General features: G+C 42.1%; 1 protein-coding gene across 1 annotated transcript in view; it reads right to left on the reverse strand.

Annotated features, from left to right (window-relative positions):
• GLDC (glycine decarboxylase) overlaps positions 1-23,099 on the reverse strand; it is a 135,543-nt gene that overhangs the window by 1,569 nt on the left and 110,875 nt on the right. The window contains exons 22-23 of the mRNA XM_035305377.3: positions 6,063-6,158; positions 1,552-1,724 (exon numbers count right to left, since the gene is read on the reverse strand). Coding sequence (XP_035161268.1) covers positions 1,552-1,724; positions 6,063-6,158 — 269 coding nt within the window. The remainder of the gene's footprint in view (positions 1-1,551; positions 1,725-6,062; positions 6,159-23,099) is intronic.

The raw sequence follows: 23,099 nt of genomic DNA on the forward strand, positions 1-23,099 counted from the left end.
ACAGAGGAGGGGTCAGAGCAATACACTCTTCTCCTCCCACCCTGCACCACAGCCATCAAGCTTCTGATAGGAGACCAGGCAGAGAAAGGTGTTGTTTTCTTTCAATTTACGGGGTACAATGTGATTTGTAATTGTGTAATATTTTAAATACCAGAATGTCATGATGATAATAATAATCACATCTACCACCCAGCAAAGTCTAATGAACATTCTGTCATATTTGCTTCACCTTCTAGAAAAAATTACCTATACACTTGGAGATGCCTGCGTATCCCCTTCCCAGAGCTAACCACTCTTCTGGATTTGCTGTTTACCATTCTCATCATGCTATTATACTATTACCGTGTATTTTAATAAAGAGCATATAGCATAATTTGACTCATTTTAAAATCTGGTATCATCCTATGAATAGCATTTCCCACTTGTATTATATCTCACTATTCTGCTCTTTAAAATGTTTATTGCCATTTTTTTAAAAAATAGCCTAAATCCTAAAAGAAGCAGAAGTCTCCAGAGAGAAAAGAGAAGTAAATGATGGTAAACGTAATCATCTTGTATGCCTCCATTACTCTGTGAAACTCACAGCTAGCGAGGTGCCTGCCTTCTGCAAGTTGCTGGCCCCTGCCATCTCCTGCAGGTAGGCAGTTTGGCAGCCTGCCCCAGCTGCTGCAGGCATCTCAGACTTGTTCTATGGCTTATAGCCATGAAGACACAACCATGGCCTTCGTGATATTCTCCACTCCTGGTCTTCCAGCTTAATATCTGGACTAACAAGAAACTTAGGACTCTGACTAGATATACAATTAACATGTTTTGGAAGAGGCAGAGTAATGCCCAACCAACTTTTTCCCAACATGGAGCATAAACATTGTAACATTCAGTCCAAATGCCAATCCAGTTTTTTTTCTTTCTTTTTTTGAGATGAAGTCTAGCTCTGTCACCCAGGCTGGAGTGCAGTGGCGCGATCTCAGCTCACTACAACTTCCGCCTCCCAGGTTCAAATGATTCTCCTTCCTCAGCCTCTCGAATAGCTGGGACTATAGGCACGTGCCACCACAACGGACTGATTTTTTTCTATTTTTAGTAGAGACAGGGTTTCACCTTGTTAGCCAGAATGGTCTTCATCTCCTGACCTCGTGATCTGCCCACCTTGGACTCCCAAAGTGCTGGGATTATAGGCATGAGCCACCAAGCCTGGCGCCAGTCCAGTTTTCTCAAAGATAACTGCTCTAACATGTGCTTGTACAGAGTTTGTAATGTGAATATGTAAATTTCATTTATGCCATAATCTCACTACATCGAACAGAGTCACAGAATGTTACAAATTCTCCAACTAGACAGTTGTGGACAGCTTCTACAACCACATCATCCTTGAGTAACTGTTGTTCAAGATGATACAAACTTCAAAGTAATAACTATCTTCTGAGAACTACCTTATTCTAGGGAAGAACATCATCTTCAGATGAGAGTTCAGGAGTTGCTGGTACACTGTCCAGACACCATTTTCTACTTTAAGGGAACATGTCAAGCAAAGTTCCAGGGCCTACGCACCTTCAGCGGATTGACCCTGGGGTCAATGCGGCCCTCCTCAATGTCAGCAATTTCCTGCCGAATGCTGATCAGGGCATCACAGAATCTGTCCAGCTCTGCCTTGTCCTCCGACTCAGTGGGCTCAACCATGAGGGTCCCTGCCACAGGCCAGGACATGGTAGGGGCATGAAATCCTGCAAAGGGAGACAGAACTTGCCTCACTGAAAGTCAGAAACCTACCCAGTTTGGAAGAAAAGTTCCCATCCCCTCTTACACTTATCCTAAGAAAATCATCAGATACCTTTGCAATTATATGTATTTGGGGATTCAACTCAATGCTGTTTTTAGAAGAAAAACTCAGGAAACAATCTAATATCCAACAGTGGGGGATCAGATAAGCAAATTTTACAGAGCACCCATACAGTAGGTAGACAACCATTCAAAAGTATGTAAATTTGTTGAATTGATTAAACATTCAGAAATATTAAGTGAAAAAAGCAAGCCACAAAATGAGATCCCATTTCTAGATATAAATAAACGGACAAAGAGAGAGAGAGAAAAGATGCCTTGAAGTAAATATAAAATGTTAACTGTAAATATGGCCAGAAAATGAGACTGGGATTTTTATTTCACTTTGATATATTTTAGAATCTTTCAGTAGTTACGTATTATTTGTAATAAAGAGAAATACAAATATTATAGCCTATCAAAAGTTAAATAGGTAACAAGTTTTAAGGACCCTGGAGCAAATCTTACTGTCCCCATTTTGTAAGATAAGAAAACTGAAGTTTGGCCAGTTTGTGGAAAGCCTTTGCCTTTACATTGAACATGGGCTCAGTGTGTTTCTATGTTTCCAAAGGTTTTCACATATAAGGTGATGCAACAAGACACATAGTCAAGAGATACTTCCAGGACAGAGGTCAAAAATATTTTCCATTTCCTATATCTTTTCTATAAACTTTTTCTTTTTTTGAGACAGGGCCTTGCTCTGTCACCCAGGCTGGAGTGCACTAGCACATTCACAGCTCACTGCAGCCTCAGCCCCCTGGGCTCAAGTGATCCTCCCACCTAAGCCTTCCGAGTAGCAGAGACCACAGGTGCATGCCACCATGCCCAGCTAATTTTTTTTGTTGTTGCAGAAACAGGGTTTTGTCATCTTGCCCAGGCTGGTCTCCAGCTCCTGAGTTCAACTAGTCTGCCTGCTTCTGCCTCTCATCGTGCTGTGATAATAGGCATAACCCACCACACTGGGCCTATGAAACTTTTAAAAGCCAAAGAGCAACTCCCAGGTTGATAACACCTCTGAACTAATCTTGTCCCAGCGTGCAGTGGTTCTCAGATTCTGGTGATGTCATAATTACATGGGGTACTTTTGAGTCACATCTGCATGATTTAAGGAATTCTCTACCCAACATTTTATTTTTAAATGTTCAGGCCAGACGCTATGGCTTACACACCTATAATCCCAGCACTTTGGGAGGCCAAGGCCAGTAGATTGCTTGAGCCCAGCAGTTTGAGACCAACCTGGGCAACATGGCAAAAACCCGTCTCTACAAAAAATACAAAAATTAGCTGGGTGTGGTGGTGTGTGCCTGTAGTCCTAGCTAGAAAGCTGAGGTAAGAAGATGACTTGAGGGAGGTAAGGCCTGCAGTGAGTCAAGATCACAGCACTGCACTCCAGCCTGGGTGACAGAGACCCTGTCTCTAATGATAAGTTGAAAGAACTGTAGGTGAGCACCCATATACCCACCACCTAGATTCTACAATGCTATTGTTTGCTTTATCACGTACCTACTCATCCAGCCATCCATCTTACTTTTTGATGCATTTCAAAGAACACTGTAGTTGGGCCGGGCACAGTGCCTCAGGCCTGTAATCCCAGCACTTTGGGAGGCCAAGGTGGGTGGATCACCTGAGTCCAGGAGTTCAAGACCAGCCTGGCCAAAATGGTAAAACCCCATCTCTACTAAAAAAAATTAGCCAGGCATGGTGGCACATGCCTATAAACTCAACTACTCAGGCGGCTGAGGCAGGAGAATCGCTTAAACCCAGGACACAGAGGTTGCAATGAGTCAAGATCGTGCTGTTGCACTCCAGCTTGGATGACAGAGCGAGACTACATCTCCAGAAAAAAACACCAAAGTACATTGCAGTCATTAGTGCACTTCACTCTTAAACTCTTCAGCATCCATATCATGAACTAGAATTCAGCATCTGTTCACATATTTTTGTGATAAAACTTACAGTGAAATGCACAAATCCTAACTGTACCGTTTAATGAGTTTTGCTAAATGCGTACACCTTTGTCACTCAAACCAGACCGGGATTTTTTTTTTTTTAAAGAGAACAAGCTGATTATCAAGTCTGCCCTTAATTCCATGTGTGAGCAAATTCAATCCAACATATCCTGCTGTAGTGGTTCCCATATTTCAAACCACCTGAGAATTTCTTGTAAAAACACAAATTCCTGCATTTGGACCCCGATTCAGGAAGGTAAGGCCCAAAAATCTAAGAGTCATAAAACATGCCAGGTGATTCTGATAATTGGTCTGATAATTAGCTTGGAAACTGCTGTCTAAGGCCGTATGCCTCAAAGTTGTCTAAGAATAGTCATATAGAAACTCCATGTTAAATATACAGATTATAATAAACCCTATTCCTTAAAAATTCACATTCAGCGGGTATGCTTAAGACCTGGAAACTGTTGTCATGTTCATTGTTTTTTGACTTAGCTATTCATCTGGTCTCTCGTTTATTTATATATTTTTTGAGACAGTCTCTGTTGCGCAGGCTGGAATGCAGTGGCACGATCTCGGCTCACTGCAACCTCCACCTCCGGGTTCAAGCCATTCTCTTGCCTCAGCCTCCTGAGCAGCTGGAATTATAGGCGCATGTCACCACGTCTGGCTGATTTTTGTATTTTTAGTAGAGATGGGGTTTCACCATGTTGGTCAGGCTGGTCTCTAACTCCTGACCTGTGATCCACCCTCCTTGACCTCCCAAATGCTGGGATTACAGGTGTTAGCCATGGTGCTTAGCCCTGGTCTCTCATTTATTAACACCATGAGGTGAGTATCTACTATGTGCCAGGCACCTGGACAATTTTGGGCATTTGGAGTAGTGTGGAAACCATTCTATCCATCATCAAAATAACATCAAGGTTGGGAGACAGAACAAGACTCGAAATACTGAGAGCCCCTCCTCTCCCTCCTTGCAAATACTGCTGCAGTGAGATGTGTGAAGTAGGCAAGGCATCCACAAAGAGAATGTGTTTTCCTGAATCGGCCATTATGCAATCACTAGCTGGGAGGCTGTCAGAGGAAAGGAGTTCTACTGTCAGGTGGCAAGAGTTGCCCAGAGGAGATCTCGAGGATGGGCTTGGTAATTTCATCAATGAAGACTTTCTCTGGCTTTCCTATTTATTATCAGAAGAACTCTGCATAAGATGATCATTTGTTTGAGAGAGGAATGAGTCACACACATGGGATTCCCATTATGCTGCAGTAGTGAAACTATTAAATTTAAAAGATTATTCTCTTTTCTTCCCAAAACAAGTCATTAAAACTCATAAGACTCCATAACCATCGAAGGGCAAAGTTCTCCCCAACTTAGCCTTTCTGAATATTGAAAGATCCTTAATATTATGTCACTGTGTATTATTATAATAGTAATATCGGCTAGGTGTGTTGGCTTACACCTGTAATCCCGGTACTTTGGGAGGCCAAAGTGGGTGGGTTCCCTGAGCTCAGGAGTTTGAGACCAGCCTGGCCAACATGATGAAACCTGTCTCTACTAAAAATACAAAAAATTAGCAGAGTGTGGTGGTACGCGCCTGTAGTCCCAGCTACTTGGGAGGCTGAGGCACGAGAATCACTTGAACCTGGGAGGCGGAGGTTACAGTTAGCCGAGATCACACCACTGCACTCCAGTCTGGGTGACAGAGTGAGACCCTGTCTCCCCAACTCTCCCAAAAGTAATATGATCTTAATGTTACAATATTAGTAACATTGTTCAATAGGAAAATGTAGTGAGCTGAGCTGAATGAACACCCCTAATGTACAGATAAAGGGTTCAGGTCTTTCAAAATGCTTCAAAGAAAGTTGCATTTTCTTTGTGAAAACTACTACACTTATTTCTTCATCTCTAGAATCAGCTGAAACAGCTATGCCATGACAGAGGTGGCTATAATGCTTCAATGCCATTCCTTCTACCACTTCTACGGGTTACTGGCTCTGCTTCCTTCACCACTACACTCACTGCACCTCACTGGAATTTTAATTTTAATCATAAACACTTCTTTTCTTAGCTGTTAATGGATTCAATATGTGTATTTTAATATCTTTTGAAAGGCAGGACCAGTGCAGTCATAAAGGAAACTTTTTTCCCTATTATTTTGCAGATTGCCAAGAATCCTGAACTCCCCCCCTTATTCCTCAGATCAGTTTACTGTGGTGCCTGCACTTTCCATCTGTGCTTTAGGAGGTGGTCCACAGCCAGCATGGGCGGCAGCATGAATGTCAAAAGCCACTTACCATAATCTTGGAGTCTCTTGGCCACATCCACAGCCTCAATATTTGCAGACTTTTTGAAGGGTCTTGTGTCCAAGATAAACTCATGACCCACATAACCTGTTCAGGAAAGCCATTCAGCTCAAGATTAGCATCAGCGTATTGTTTTACCCAAACAAATGAATAAGTAATTTAATGAAAAGTACATCAGCTTTCCATATGTATCAGTGAGGACCGAGAAGCCATGGGCACCAATTTGTTGTTGGCAATAAAGACATCATTTAGTCTCATTATAAATGAAAATGTTGGCCGGGCGTGATGGCTCAAGCCTGTAATCCCAGCACTTTGGGAGGCTGAGGCGGGTGGATCACGAGGTCAAGAGATCGAGACTATCCTCGTCAACATGGTGAAACTCCGTCTGTACTAAAAATACAAAAAAAAATTAGCTGGGCATGGTGGCGTGTGCCTGTAATCCCAGCTACTCAGGAGGCTGAGGCAGGAGAATTGCCTGAACCCAGGAGGCGGAGGTTGCGGTGAGCCGAGATCGCGTCATTGCACTCCAGCCTGGGTAACAAGAGCGAAACTTCGTCTCAGAAAAAAAAAATGTTTAGCACATTGGGCCCACGTGTCTGATATTTAGCTCACTACCCACCTGTGAACCTGATTATGGCTAACAACAGGTGGGAGGCATTACTGGAACGTTTTAAGGGAGGTGTCAGGATGAGCTTATTTCCATTCTGCAGACCTAAAATCTACTTGCAACAGTTAAATGCATCGTATAGTCCCGATCCTTTTATACAAAATATTTATAGAGCCACTGACACTTTTCAGCAACTTTACCCTCAACATCAAGTAACAACTACTTTTGTGTTAAGTGTAGATACGGATATATTAAACACATATCCATAAGACACAGAATTTTATGTGTTCTTTGAAGGACCTTTTGATGTTATGGTTTCAGGCTGCAAACAAAAAATTAGAAATAAGCAATGTCAAACAATAAACCATAAATAACAAGGAGTGAATGAGGCCAAAATCTGAGACTCAGTTCACTTTGTTCTACCAATGATATGTCCCTTATTTGAAATTATAGATCTCTATTTGAGCCTCATGCTGGCATTCAAAGTTTTGGATTTTCAGGCCGGGCACAGTGACTCATGAAGCTGAGGTAGGCAGTTCTCTTTAGAATAGGAATTCCAGACCAGCCTGGGCAACATGGCAAAACCCTATCTCTACTAAAAATACAAAAAATTAGCCAGGCGTGGTGGCCCAGACCAGTAGTCCCAGCTACTCAGGGGGCTGAGGTGGGATAATCCCCTGAGCCAGGGAAGTCGGGGCTGCAGTGAGCTGTGATCACACGCCTGCACTCTGGTCTGGGTGATAGGAGTGAGACCCTATCTGAAAAAATTAAATAAATACAAATATTTAGAAAGAGTTTTAGATTTTCAGATTAGGGATATTCAACCTGTAGGTCATAAATAGACTGCTTCTCTAGATCCAGGCTACCAGAAGCTCCCCAGAATGGGCTACTGACCACAGAACCATCATCAGGAATAAACCATTAAGTCAGCATTTTAATGGGCTGCTGACCACAGAACCATCATCAGGAATAAACCATTAAGTCAGCATTTTAACAAACGGACCAGTATTCCTCTGGGGCTTCCCAAATTCCACGGTCCACCAACTGATGAATTTCCTTCCCGGAAAGTATCTACTCATGAGATAATGATGTACTCCTTCTTAACCCACTTTCCTCACTTTCAGCAAAAATGAATTCACTTACAGAGACTCAGAGCAAACATAACTTCTCAAGCCTGTCAAGGATAGCTCCAGTAATTAATAGCCCCTGAAGACAGTCTATGAACTGCTCTACTTCTTAAAGAATGAATAAATATGGAAGAGGTGGGGACACTACACTCCAGCCTAGGAGATAGAAGTAATTTTGTTTGAAAAATAAAACTATAATGAGCCAATGACTCTGAATATACTGAAACTGCATATTTTTAAACCACGCTTTAAGGAAAAAAATGTTAAAAATTGAGACGGGCCGGGTATGATAGCTTGTGCCTGTAATCCTAGCACTTTGAAAGGCCAAGGTGGGCAGATCACGAGGTTGAGATCATCTTGGCCAACATGATCAAACCCTGTCTCTACTAAAAATACAGAAATTATCTGGGTGTGATGGCACATGCCTGTAGTCCCAGCTACTTGGGAGGCTGATGCAGGAGAGTCACCTGAGGGAGGCCGAAGTTGCAGTGAGCAGACATCACACCACTGCACTTGAGCCTGGCAACAGAGTGATACTCCATCTCAAAAAAGAAAATAAAAATAAAATTGAGACAAGGTTGAGTGCTCGGTCACTCAGGCTGGTGTGCAGTAGTGCCATCACAGCTCACTGCAGCCTTGACCTCCTGGGCCCAAGCAGTCCTCCCAGTTCAGCCTCCCGAGTAGCTGGAACTACAGGTATGCACCACCATGTCCAACTCATTTTTGCATTTTTTGTAGAGATGGGGTCTCACTATGGCTAGGCTGGTCTCAAACTCCTGGGCTCAAGTGATCCCCCTACCTCAGCCTCCCAAAGTGCTGGGATTATAGGCATAAGCCACCACACCCAGGCAAAACATGCTTTCTAACGATGGAGAATAAATTTGTAAGGAGTGTGATTTAAAAGCAGAAAAATCAGTCGGGCACAGTGGCTCACACCTATAATTCCAGCATTTCTGGAGACCAAGGCAGGAAGATTGCTTGAGCTCAGTAGTTTGAGACCAGCCTGGGCAACAGAGTGAGACCTTATTTCTACAAAAAAAATAAAATAAAAAGTTAGCTAGGTGCAGTTGTACCTGCCTGTAGCACCAACTACCTGTAAGACTGAGGTGGGAGAATCGCTTATTAAGCCCAGGAGGTCAAGGTTGCAGTGAGCCAAGATCGCACCACTGCATTCCAGCTTGGATGACAGAGTGACACCTTTTCTCAAAAAAAGAAAAAAAGGTGGAAAATCTTATTCATGGATGGGTAAACATAGGGGGAAAATGTTTAAACAGACTAGTCAGTGAATGTTCAAGGGGAAAATCATAAGATTAGATTTTTATCAACTATTAATACCAGGACTCTTAAACGCTCATCTGAGGATCGCTTGAGCTTGGGAGTTGGAGACCAGCCTGGGCAACAATGCAAGACCTATCCTACAAAAGATTTAAAAATTAGCCAGGTGTGTGGCACACGACTTAGGAGGCTGAAGTGGGAGGATCGCTTGATCCCAGGAAGTCAAGGCTACAGTGAGCTATAAGGTGACTCCACTCCAGCCTGGGTAACACAGCAAGACTATCTTTTTCTTTTTTTTTTTTAAATAGAAAAACCCACACTCTGCAGAAAAGGACAGTTCTGGGGGGGGGACTCAAGATGGCGCAGTGAGAAGCTCTTGGTAAATGCACGGAGAGGGTGAGTCAGGGCTGCATTTCCAGACGGATCTTTGTTCCCCACAGAATGGGGAAATTCCCAGGTATAAAAGAGACGCAGGACACCAGGCAGAGGTTTTGGCTGGTGCAGCCAGCAGCTGGTGTGGCCAGCGGCTGGTGCTGTAGCGCAGCAGTGCTACACAGCACTCCACACAAAGCGCACTGGTTTGGGTGCCCTGTTGAACCGGCAGTCTGAGACTTGAGAGGGCTGAACTTGAGACTGAACGGAACTTGAACAGTGAGCCAGCCCAGGAGATTTCAAGGAAACAGCATTTGGGGTAGCGCAGTGGGACAAACAAAACAGTGATTCCAAACACTCCGGGTGGAGAGGTTCCCTGAGGTCACAGCTGAACCCCGGATGGTGCAGCTCCGTGGGGGAGGGGTGTCCGCCATTACCGAGGCAATCCGCCCCTACTGAGGTACACGCCCATTGCTGACGCAGCCTGCTGTTGCCGAGGCAACTGGCTACAACTGAAAGACTCAGCTGCAGGGCAGAGACCGCAGCAGCAGGGCAGAGCCTGTAGCAACAGGGCGAACCTCACACCAGCAGGGCGGAGCCTCGGCAGGCAAATAGTGACTAGACTGCCTCCTAGCTGGGCAGGAAAGCACAACGGGACGCTCACAAAGAAAGCCCCAACCCCCCCGAGACAGAGCATCTGAGAAAAAAAGGGTTCTTTTATGAGTTCTGTTGCAGCAGAATTAAACGTAGCCGCCTAACAGCCCTGAATGAACAACAGAGCTCACAGCTCAGCACTTGAGCTCCTATAAAGTACAGACTGTCTCCTCAAGCAACTCCCTGACCCCTCTATATCCAAAAGACTGACATTTGGCAGGCATCATTCTGGGACAAAGATAGCAGAAAAAGAAACTGGTAGCATCCCTCACTGCTCCGCATCTGCTATAGGTGCACCCCAGACAAGCAGGGCCTGGAGTGGACCTCAGCAGTCATACAGTGGACGGGCTAGACTGGTAGAAGGAAAACCAAGTAACAGAAATACTTCATCATCAACAATCTGGGCGTCCACTCAGAGACCCAGTCGAAAAGTCAGCAACTACTCAGACAACATGTGGATAAATCCACAAAGATGGGAAGAAACCAGTGCAAAAAGGAGGAAAACACCCGAAACCAGAACATCTCGCCTCCTAGAAAGGAACAAAACTCCTCACCAGCAAGGGAACAAAGCTGGACGGAGAATGACTGTGATGAAATGACGGAATTAGACTTCAGAAGGTGGATAATGAGAAACTTTTGTGAGCTAAAAGAACATGTTTTAAATCAATGCAAAGAAACGAAGAACCTTGAAAAAAGATTGGAGGAAATGATAACAAGAATGGATAACTTAGGAATATGAATGAATTAAAGGAGCTGAAAACGCAATAGGAGAACTTTGCGAAGCATGCACAAGTTTCAACAGCCGAATTGACGAAGCAGAAGAAAGAATATCAGAAGTCGAAGATCAACTCAATGAAATAAAACGAGAAACCAAGATTAAAGAAAAAAGCACAAAAAGGAATGAACAAAGTCTCCAAGAAATGTGGGACTATGTGAAGAGACCTAACCTACGTTTGATAGATGTACCAGAATGTGACAAAGAGAATGAATCCAAGCTGGAAAATACTCTTCAGGACATTATCCAGGAAAATTTCCCCCACCTAGCAAGACAGGCCAACACTCAAATGCAGGAAATACAGAGAACACCACAAAGACATTCCACAAGAAAAGCAACCCCAAGGCCCATAATCATCAGATTCAACAAGGTTGAAATAAAGGAGAAAATACTAAGGGCAGCCAGAGAGAAAGGTCGGGTCACCCAAAAAGGGAAGCCCATCAGACTCACAGCAGATCTCTCAGCAGAAACACTACAAGCCAGAAGAGAGTGGGGGCCAATATTCAACATTCTTAAAGAAAAGAACTTTCAACCCAGAATTTCATATCCAGCCAAACTGAGCTTCAGAAGTGAAGGAAAAATAAAATCCTTTGCAAACAAGCAAGTACTCAGAGATTTTGTCACCACCAGGCCTGCTTTACAAGAGCTCCTGAAAGAGGCACTACACATAGAAAGGAACAACCAGTACCAGCCATTCCAAAATCACACTAAATGCTAAAGAGCATCAACATAATGAAGAACCTGCATCAACTAACGGGCAAAACAGCCAGCTAGCATCAAAATGGCAGTATCAAATTCACACATAACAATATTAACCCTAAATGTAAATGGACTAAATGCACCAATCAAAAGACACAGACTGGCAAATTGGATAAAAAAATAAAACCCATCAATGTGCTGTATCCAGGAAACCCATCTCACATGGAAGGATACACAAAGGCTCAAAATAAAGGGATGGAGAAAGATTTACCAAGCAAATGGAGAGCAAAAAAAAAAAGCAGGAGTTGCAATTCTCATCTCTGATAAAATAGACTTTAAAGCAACAAAGATCAAAAGAGACAAAGAAGGACATTACATAATGGTAAAAGGATCGATACAACAAGAAGAGCTAACGATCCTAAATATATATGGACCCAATACAGGAGCACCCAGATACATAAGGCAAGTTCTTAATGACTTACAAAGAGACTTACACTCCCACACAATAATAGTGGGAGACTTTAACACTCCACTGTCAATAATAGACAGATCAACCAGAGAGAAAATCAACAAGGATATTCAGGACTTGAACTCAGACCTGGAGCAAGCAAACCTGATAGACATTTACAGAACTCTCCACCCCAAATCCACAGAATATACATTCTTCTCAGCACCACATCACACCTACTCTAAAATTGACCACATAATTGGAAGTAAAGCACTGCTCAGCAAATGCAAAACTACTGAAATCATAGCAAGCAGTCTCTCAGACCATAGTGCAATCAAGTTAGAACCCAGAATTCAGAAACCAACCCAGAACCACACAGCTTCATGGAAACTGAACAACTGGCTCTTGAATGTTGACTGGATAAACAATGAAATGAAGGCAGAAATAAAGAAGTTCTTTGAAACCAATGAGAACGAAGACACAACATGCCAGAATCTCTGGGACACTTTTAAAGCAGTCTCTAGAGGAAAATATATAGCAATAAGTGCCCACATGAGAAGAGTGGAGAGATCCAAAATTGACACCCTATCGTCAAAATTGAAAGAGCTAGAGGGGCAAGATCAAAAAACTCAAAACCCAGCAGAAGACAAGAAATAACTAAGATCAGAGCTGAACTGAAGGAGATTGAGACACGAAAAACCCTTCAAAAATCAATAAATCCAAGAGCTGGTTTTTTGAAAAGATCAACAAAATAGACAGACCACTAGCCAGATTGATTAAAAAGAAAAGAGAGAACAACCAAATAGATGCAATAAAAAATGATAAAGGGGAAATCACCACAGATTCCACAGAAATTCAAACCATCATCAGAGAATATTACAAACAACTCTATGCACATAAACTAGTAAACCTGGAAGAAATGGATAAATTCCTGGACTCCTGTGTCCTCCCAAGCCTAAACCAGGAGAAAGCTGAAACTATGAATAGACCAATAACAACGTCAGAAGTCAAGGCAGCAATTAAGAGCCTACCACACAAAAAAAGCCCAGGTCCAGATGGGTTCACAGCCAACTTCTACCAGACACACAAAGAGGAGCTGGTACCATTCCTTCTGAAACTATTCCAAATAATCCAAAAAGAGGGAATCCTTCCCAAATATTTTATGAGACCAATATCATCCTGATACCAAAACCCGGCAGAGACCCAACAAGAAAAGAAAACTTCAGGCCAATATCCATGATGAACGTAGATGCAAAAATCTTCAATAAAATATTGGCAAGCCAATTGCAACAGCAAATCAAAAAACTTATCCATCATGATCAAGTAGGATTCATCCTGGGGATGCAAGGCTGGTTCAACATATGCAAGTCTATAAACATAATTCACCACATAAACAGAACCAAAAAAAAAAAACCACATGATTATCTCAATTGACGCAGAGAAGGCATTTGACAAAATTCAACAGCCCTTTATGCTAAAAACCCTCAATAAACTTGGTATCGATGGAACGTATCTCAAAGTAATAAAAGCTATTTATGACAAACCAACAGCCAATATCATACTGAATGGGCAAAAACTGGAAGCATTCCCTTTGAAATCCGGCACTAGACAAGGATGCCCTCTTTCACCACTCCTATTCAATATAGTACTGGAAGTTCTAGCCATAGCAATCAGGCAAGAAAAAGAAATAAAGGGTATTCAAATAGGAAAGGAGGAAGTCAAATTGTCTCTATTTGCAGACGACATGATAGTACATCTATAAGACCCCATCGTCTCAGCCCCAAAACTCCTGAAACTGATAAGCAACTTCAGCAAAGTCTCAGGATATAAAATCAATGTGCAAAAATCACAAGCATTCCTATACATCAATAACAGACTTAAAGAAAGCCAAATCAAGAACGAACTGCCATTCACAATTGCTACAAAAAGAATAAAATACCTAGGAATACAACTCACAAGGAACGTAAGGGACCTCTTCAAGGAAAACTACAAACCACTGCTCAATGAAATAAGAGAGGACATAAACAGATGGAGAAACATTCCATGTTCATGGTTAGGAAGAATTAATATCGTGAAAATGGCTATATTGCCCAAAGTAATTTACAGAATCAATGCTATCCCCATCAAGCTACCATTGACTTTCTTCACAGAACTGGAAAAAACCACCATGAACTTCATATGGAACCAAAAGAGAGCCCGCATAGCCAAGTCAATTCTAAGCAAAAAGAACACAGCGGGGGGCATCACACTACCGGATTTCAAACTATACTACAAGGCTACAGTAATCAAAACAGCATGGTACTGGTACCAAAACAGAGATATAGACCAATGGAACAAAACAGAGGCATCGGAGGCAACACAACTTATCTACAACCATACAATCTTTGATAAACCTGACAAAAACAAGCAATGGGGAAAGGATTCCCTGTTAAACAAATGGCGTTGGGAAAACTGGCTAGCCATGTGCAGAAAGCAGAAACTGGACCCCTTCCTGACACCTTACACTAAAATTAACTCCAGATGGATTAAAGACTTAAACATAAGACCTGGCACCATAAAAACCCTAGAAGGAAATATAGGCAAAACCATCCAGGACATAGGATTAGGCAAGGACTTCATGAACAAAACACCAAAAGCATTGGCAACAAAAGCCAAAATAGACAAATGGGACCTAATGAAACTCCACAGCTTCTGCACAGCAAAAGAAACAGTCACTACAGTGAATTGGCAACCAACAGAATGGGAAAAAATGTTTGCAGTTTACCCATCTGACAAAGGGCTGATATCCAGAATTTACAAAGAACTGGATTTACAGGAAAAAAACAAACAAGCCCATTCCAAAATGGGCAAAGGATATGAACAGACACTTTACGAAAGAAGACATATATGAGGCCAACAATCATGAAAAAATGCTCATCGTCACTGGTCATCAGAGAGATGCAAATCAAAACCACATTGAGATACCATCTCACGCCAGTTAGAATGGCGATCATTAAAAAATCTGGAGACAACAGATGCTGGAGAGGATGTGGAGAAAAAGGAACACTTTTACACTGTTGGTGGGAGTGTAAATTAGTTCAACTATTGTAGAAGACAGTATGGCGATTCCTCAAGGCCTTAGAAATAGAAATTCCATTGGACCCAGCAATCCCATTACTGGGTATATATCCGAAGGCCTATAAATCATTCTACTATAAGGACACATGCACACGAATGTTCATTGCAGCACTGTTTACAATAGCAAAGACCTGGAATCAACCCAAATGCCCATTGATGATAGACTGGATTGGGAAAATGTGGCATATATACACCATGGAATATTATGCAGCAATCAGAAATGATGAGTTTGTGTCATTTGTAGGGACATGGATGAATCTGGAGAACATCATTCTCAGCAAACTGACACAAGAACAGAAAATGAAACACCGCATATTCTCACTCATAGGTGGGTGATGAAAAATGAGAACCCATGGACACAGGGAGGGGAGTACTAAACACTGGGTTCTATTGGGGGGAAAAGGGAAGGGTCAGTGGGAGGGGGAGCTAGGGAGGGATAGTCTGGGGAGAAATGCCAAATGTGGGTGAAGGGGAGAAAGGAAGCAAAACACACTGCCATGTGTGTACCTATGCAACTGTCTTGCATGTTCTGCACATGTACCCCAAAACCTAAAATGCAATTAAAAATTAAAAAAAAAAAAGAAGGAGCTCAACTGAGCCCCTATGGAGGTTTTTCACCTCCTTTCAGACAATTTAAAAAAAAAGAAAAGGACAGTTCTACCTGCGTGCCGACACCAGCCTTTCTTTTTTTTTTTTTAAATGTTGAGACAGTTGAGAATTTCAAGGAGCATAGACAAAATCCTGTCTGTTCTGTCTGCATCTATTTTCTATTGTACAGTAAACGATATCCTACTCTGAAATTTCATTTTTCTCTTTTTTTTTTTTTTAGAAAAAAAAAGGAGTGAAGGAGAGGAAGAAAGAGGAAGAAAAAGAGGGAGAATGGGAATGTAGCTTTATTCTAAAAATAGGTATTAATAATGGCCAATCAATATTTTGTGAATTTAAGGTGGAGAATGTATATTTTGTGTATTTAAAATGGAGAGCTCTATAAATATTTATTGAGTTTACTTGTTCCAGATCTGAGTACAAGTCCTGGATATCCTTATTAATTTTCTGTCTCGTTGAGTCTAAATCTCTTTATGAGACTTATGTATCTGGGTGTTAGGATCATTAGCTCTTGTTGTTGCATTGATCCTTTTACCACTATATCTTTGTTGCTTTGAAATCTATTTTATCAGATGCAAGAATTGCAACTCCTGCTTTTTATTTATTTATTTATTTTTGCTCTCCATTTCGTTGGTAAGTCTTTCTCCATCCCTTTGTTTAAGTCTTTGTGTATCTTTGGATGTGAAATGGGTCTGGGTGTAGTGTACCGTTAGGTTTTGGCTCTATCTTTTGATTGGGGGATTTAGTCGACTTAAATTTAGGGTTACTGCCATTTGATGTTAACTGGCTGTTTTATCTATTCGTTGATGTAAATTCTTCTTTAGGTTGATGCTCTTTACTTTTTGGTATACTTTTTAGAAAGGCTAATACTGGTTGTTCCTTTCTATGAATAATGCTTCTTTCAGAAGCTCTTGTAAAGCCGGCCTGGTGGTAATAAAATCTCTGAGTACTTGCTTGTTCATAAAGGGTTTCATTTTTCCTTCAATTGTGAAGCTTAGTTTGGCAGGATATGAAATCCTGGGCTGAAAGTTCTGTTCTTTAAGGATGTTGAATATCAGCCCCCACTCTCTTCCGGCTTGTAGGGTTTCTGCTGAGAGATCGGCTGTAAGTCTGATAGGCTTGCCTTTGTGGGTAATCTGACCTTTCTCTCTGGCTGCCCTTAGTATTTTCTCCTTTGTTTCAACTCTGGTGAATCTAACGATTATGTACCTTGGGGTTGCTCTTCTTGAGGAATATCTTTGTGGTGTTCTCTGTATTAACTGGGGTTGAATATTGTCCTGCTTTGCTAGATTGGGAAAGTTTTCCTGAATAATATCCTGAAGAGTATTTTCCAGCTTGGATTCATTCTCTCCGTCACATTTAGGTAAATGTAAATTAGGTCTTTTCACATAGTCCCATATTTCTTGGAGACTTTGCTCATTCCTTTTTATCCTTTTTTTCTCTATACTTGTCCTCTCGTTTTATTTCATTAAGTAGGTCTTTGACCTCTGATATCCTTTCTTCTGCTTGATCAATGCAGCTTTTCAAACTTGTGCATATTTTGCTAAGTTTTTGTGTTGTGTTTTTCAACTCCGTTAGTTCATTTATATTCCTCTCTATATTGTCTATTCTTGTTAGCATTTTGTCAAACCGTTTTTCAAAGTTCTTAGTTTCTTTACATTGGGTTAGAACAAGTTCTTTCAACTCCCAGAAGTTTCTTATCATCCACCTTCTGAAGCCTACTTCTGTTAATGGCACACAGTCCTTTTCCATCAGGGCTTGTTCGGTGCTGATGAGGAACTGTTATCCCCTGTAGAGGGAGAGGGGTTCTGATTTTGGGTATTCTCAGCCTTTTTAGGCTGGTTTCTTCCCTTTGTTATAAATTTATCCATCTGTCATCTTTACAATTACCGCCTTTCTAGTTGGGTTTCTGAGTGGACGCCCAGTTTATTGATTTCCAGCATTGGAATCCGAGCAACCCACTGCGCCGGCCAAAACAGCAGCAATAAGACTGATGGTGCTCTTCTGCCTGGGAATCTCCTCCCGTTTACTCTGTACGAAGAGCTGCCGCGCCGAGGCACCAGCAAAACCACTGCGCCGGCCACAAGAGTCACGCTGGCGACCCGTGGGGCCCCTCCACTGGGAATCTTCTAGTCTGTGAGCGACGAAAATTCATCTGTAAGTGTGGCGTCCTCTCGTTCTCTGCGCTTTCACTGGGAGCTACAATCCCGAACTGTTAGCAATCAGCCATCTTGGATCTGGACTATCTCTTAAAACAAAACAAAATGCCCTGACTGACAATGATTGGAGGAAGGTGGCTAGTGGAAGCTTGCTGCTCGGAATGACACCAGGTGGCAGGGAGGGGAGGAGGAGAGGGACACAGTGGGAAAGGAGGCATTCTTGCTGGCAGGATAAGAGGAGAGTCTTCCAAGCACAGGTCCAGTAATAGCTGAAAGGCACCATCCAGCCAAGCTCAACACAGCACTGCTAATACCACAGTGCCATCCAAAGAGGCCCCCACCACAGCCAAGAGGTTTAGGAAGAGCTCCATTTTCTAAATGAGGTTCAGATGTTATTTTCTAAATCCACACTCTACTGCATTCAAATAAAAACTATAGTGGAATTCCAGCATCTCTCTCTCCATCTCTACATGAGCCCTGAAAGGGATGAAATTTCAACTTGGTGGCTGTTAGAAGCCAGATCCTAAGATGTTCTTTGTTTGCAGCTTTTAGGAGAAAAGACACAAAAACCCGCCATAGGGTAATATCAAGTGGAAACTGTATAAACCACTCAGTTCCAAATTTTAATGTTCACAGAGTATGTGTTTCTGCTGGACCTAACCATGACTATAGCTGAGAAGGTGCCATGTGAAAGGGGCAAGGAGGACAGGAGGGGATGGGATGGCTGAGTAGGAACCACCGCCCCCATATGTTGATTGTCTTCTGAGGGTAAGAACAACATGGGAATGTGCTGTGGAAAAATAGGGCTTCTCAAATCCCTCCTTGAGAGAATGGACCAGACCTTATCCCCCATCCTCAAGGTGGCTACTGAGGAATAAATGAAACTCACTAAGTAAATACTCTGTAAAGTTCTACTGGGCAATCAATGCTTGGTCAGTCCTTTTAGCTGCAATTCACAGACCATGACTAACAGAATGAATCAGACCTTGCTGTTTCCTTGTAGTTCAAGCTGAGAATGAGGTTTCCTTGAGAATGAGGTCAGGTAAGTGGGACAGAGCAGGGTCACTTGTGAGCCAAGGACATGAGGGCCCAGCCCCTGCCCACCCCTACAGCAAGGGCCACCTGGACACCTCAGCAGGGAAAGGTATTTTCAGGAAGAGTTGGGTTTGTCTGATGTTTAAAAAAAAAAGATAGGCATAAGAAATTAAAACATAAACATTGGGATACTAACAAAGTCATCTTCTACTAATGGGAAGTCGATTCAGATCAGTGACCTCTGCCTCCCACAAAAGTAGACAGCCATGGATTTTTGCAATTCTTCCTTTAAAAATATATCCTCACAAGGGAGTTAAGAAAAGAGGAGGGGAGAGGAACGATCCAAGATGGCCGATCGCTAACATCCCGGGATTGCAGCTCTCAGGGAAGGCGCGGAGAACTAGAGGACGCCACACTTACAGACAAAGTCTGGTCACTCACGGAGCAGAAGATCCCCCAGTGGAGGAAACACACGGGTGGCCAGTGCGACTCTCGTGGTCGGCGCAGCGGTTCCACCGGCACCTCGGCGCGGCAGCTCTCGGCGCAGAGTAAACGGGACCGGCTCCCCTTCTGACCGAGGTTTGGAGCCCTGGGAAGGCAGAGTCGCCTACTACGGAAACAAGAAGGAAGCCCGACAGGAGAATCCTGGGCAGAAAAGCACCATCAGTTTTAACGCCGCTGCTCTGGCCCTGGGAACTAACAACCTGGACGTCCACTCAAGAGACCTAATCTGAAAGTTGGTAATTTCAAAGAGACAGGAGGATAAATTTACAATGACGGGAAGAAACCAGCGTAAAAAAGCTGAGAATACTCAAAGTCAGAACGCCTCTCCCTCTAAAGATGATCACAGTTCCACATCAACAAAGGAACAAGGCTTGATGGAGAATGAGCGCCTCCTGATGACAGAATCACTCTTCAAGGAATGGATAATAACAAACTTCGGTGAGTTAAAAGACCATGTTGTAGCCCAACGTAAAGAAACTAGGAACTTTGACAAAAGGCTTGATGAAATCCTATTGAGAATAGACAACTTAGAGAGGAGTATGAGTGAATTAATGGAACTGAAGAATACAATACAGGAACTCCGAGAAGTATGCACAGGTTTAAACACTCGAATTGTTCAAGCAGAAGAAGGGATATCAGAGGTCAAAGTCCAACTTAATGAAATAAAACGTGAAGAAAAGATTAGAGAAAAAAGGATAAAAAGGAATGAGCAATGTCTCCAAGAAATGTGGGACTATGTGAAAAGACCAAATTTACGTTTGATAGGTGTACCTGAATGCAACGGAGAGAATGAATCCAAGCTGGAAAATACCCTTCAGGATATTATTCAGGAAAATTTTCCTAAACTAGCAAAGCAGGTCAACATTCAACCCCAGGTAATACAGAGAACACCACAAAGATATTCCTCAAGAAGACCAACCCCAAGGCACATAATCGTTAGATTCACCAGGGTTGAAACGAAGGAGAGGATACTAAGGGCAGCCAGAGAGAAAGGTCGGATAACCCACAAAGGCAAGCCTATCAGACTTACAGCAGATCTCTCGGCAGAAACTCTACAGGTCAGAAGAGAGTGGGGGCCAATATTCAACATCCTCAAAGAACAGAACCTTCAGCCCAGAATTTCATATCCAGCCAAACTAAGCTTCACAACTGAAGAAAAAATAAAATCTTTTATGAACAAGCAAGAACTCAGAGATTTTATTACCACCAGGCCTGCTTTACATGAGCTTCTGAAAGAAGCATTACACACAGAAAGAAACAACCAGTATTAGCCTTTCTAAAAATACACCAAAAAGTAAAGAGCACCAACATAAAGAAGAATTTACACCAACAAATGGATAAAACAGCCAGTCAACATCAAATGGCAGTAACCCTAAATTTAAATTGACTGAATTCCCAATCAAAAGACACAGCCAAAACCCAACGGCATGTTACATCCAGACCTGTTTCACATGCAAGGATACACAAAGACTCAAAACAAAGGGATGGAGAAAGATTTACCAACCAAATGGAGAGCAAAAATAAATAATAAATAAATAAAAAGAAGGAGTTGCAATTCTCGTATCGGATAAAATAGATTTTAAAGCAACAAAGATATAGTGGTAAAAGGATCAATGCAACAATAAGAGCTAATGATCCTAACACCCAGATAGGAGACTTAGATTCAATGAGACAGAAAATTAATAAGGATATCAAGGACTCGAACTCAGATCCAGAACAAGTAAACTTAATAAATATTTATAGAGCTCTCCACTTCAAATACACAAAATATACATTCTTGTCAATACCACATCACACCTACCCATTAGTTTAAATGAAACATTGATTGGCCATTATTAATACCCAATTTTTTTCAAAATAAAGCAATATTTCCATTTACTCTCCCTCTTTCTCTTCCTCTTTCTTCCTCTCCTTTACTTATTCTTTTTTTTTTTTTTTTTTCTTTCCTTCTCTCAAAAAAAAAAGAAATCAACTTGTAAACCTCTAGATCCAGGTCGGCAATGTCTCTTTCATTGCTTGATTTCCTTTCTTCCCTTCCCTCCCTCCCTCCCCGCTTCCTCCCTTCCTTCCTTCCTTCATCCCTTCCTTCCTGCCTTCCTCCCCCCCCAAAAAAAAAAACAGAAAAAAGAAAAAGAAAAAAAATAAAATAAAAATATATCCTCTTACCTAAGTAATTCCTTATTCTAGCAGAATACAGTCACGTGTCACTTAATGAAGGGGATGTGTTCTGAGAAGTGCATTGAGAGCTGACTTTGTCATTGTGCAAACAACATAGTGTACTTACACAACTAATTGGTAAAGTCTACTATATATACCTAGGCTACATGGTACAGCCTGTTGCTCCTACTGTACCATGTACTGAATACTGTAGGCAACTGTGACACAATGATCTGAATCTGTGTATCTATACATATCTCAGCATAGAAAAGATACAGCAAAAGTATGAGAGAAAAGATTAAAAATGGCACACCTGTATAGGGCACATGCCATGAATGGAGCTTGCAGGACTGAAAGTTGCTCTGGATGAGTCAGTGAGTGAGGGGCAAGTGAATAGGAAGGCCTAGGACATTCCTGTGTACTACTGTAGACTTTGTAAACACTGTACACTTAGGCTATATTATTTTTAAAATTTTTTTCTTCAATAATAAACTAAGCTTACTGTAACTGTTTTTTTTTTTGGAGACAGAGTCCCAATCTGTTGCCCAGGCTGGAGTGCAGTGGCACAATCTAACCTCACTGCAACCTCTGCATCCTGGGTTCAAGTGATTATCATGCCTCAGCCTCCCGAGTAGCTGGGAACTACAGGCACCTGCCACCACGCCTGGCTAAATTTTGTATTTTTAGTAGAGATGGGGTTTTAACCATGTTGGCCAGGCTGGTCTGAAACTCCTGACCTCAAGTGATCTGCCTGCCTCGGCCACCCAAAGTGCTGGGATTACAGGCATGAGCCACTACACTTGGCCTACTGGAACTTTTTAACTTTATAAACTTTTTAATTTAAAAAACCTTTCTGACTCTTGTAATAATACTTAAAACACAACCACATTGTACAGCTGTCCAAAAATATTTTCTTTCTCAATATCCTTATTCTATATGCTTTCTTCTATATTTAATTTCTTTTTACTTTTTAAACTTTTTTTGTTAAAAACTAAGACACAAACACACACTTTTGTCTAGGCCTACAGATTCAGGATGCTCAATATCACTGTCTTCCACCTCCACATCTTTTGGTTTTTTGAGACATGGTCTCTGTCACCTAGGCTGGAGTGCAGAGGCACCATCACAACTCACTGCAGCCTCAACTTCCCAGGCTCAAGACATCCTCCTGCCTCAACCTTCCAAGTTGCTGGGACTACAGGTATGCACCACCATGGTGGTTAATTTCTTTTTCTTTTTGCAGAGACAGAGGTATCATTATGTTTCCCAAGCTGGTCTCAAACTCCTGGGCTCAAGCAACCCTCTTACCTTGGCCTCTCAAAAGGCTGGGATTGCAGGCATGAGCCACAGCTCCCATCCCAAACTCCAACATCTTGTCCCTCTGGAAGTCCTTTAGGGACAGTAACAGACTCAGAGCTGCCATCTCCTGTGATAACAATGCCTTCTTCTGAAATACCTCCTGAAGGACCTTCCTGAGGCTGTTTTACCATTAA

The sequence above is a fragment of the Callithrix jacchus genome, chromosome 1, assembly GCF_049354715.1.
Source record: "Callithrix jacchus isolate 240 chromosome 1, calJac240_pri, whole genome shotgun sequence".
In the NCBI taxonomy this organism is placed as follows: domain Eukaryota; kingdom Metazoa; phylum Chordata; class Mammalia; order Primates; family Cebidae; genus Callithrix; species Callithrix jacchus.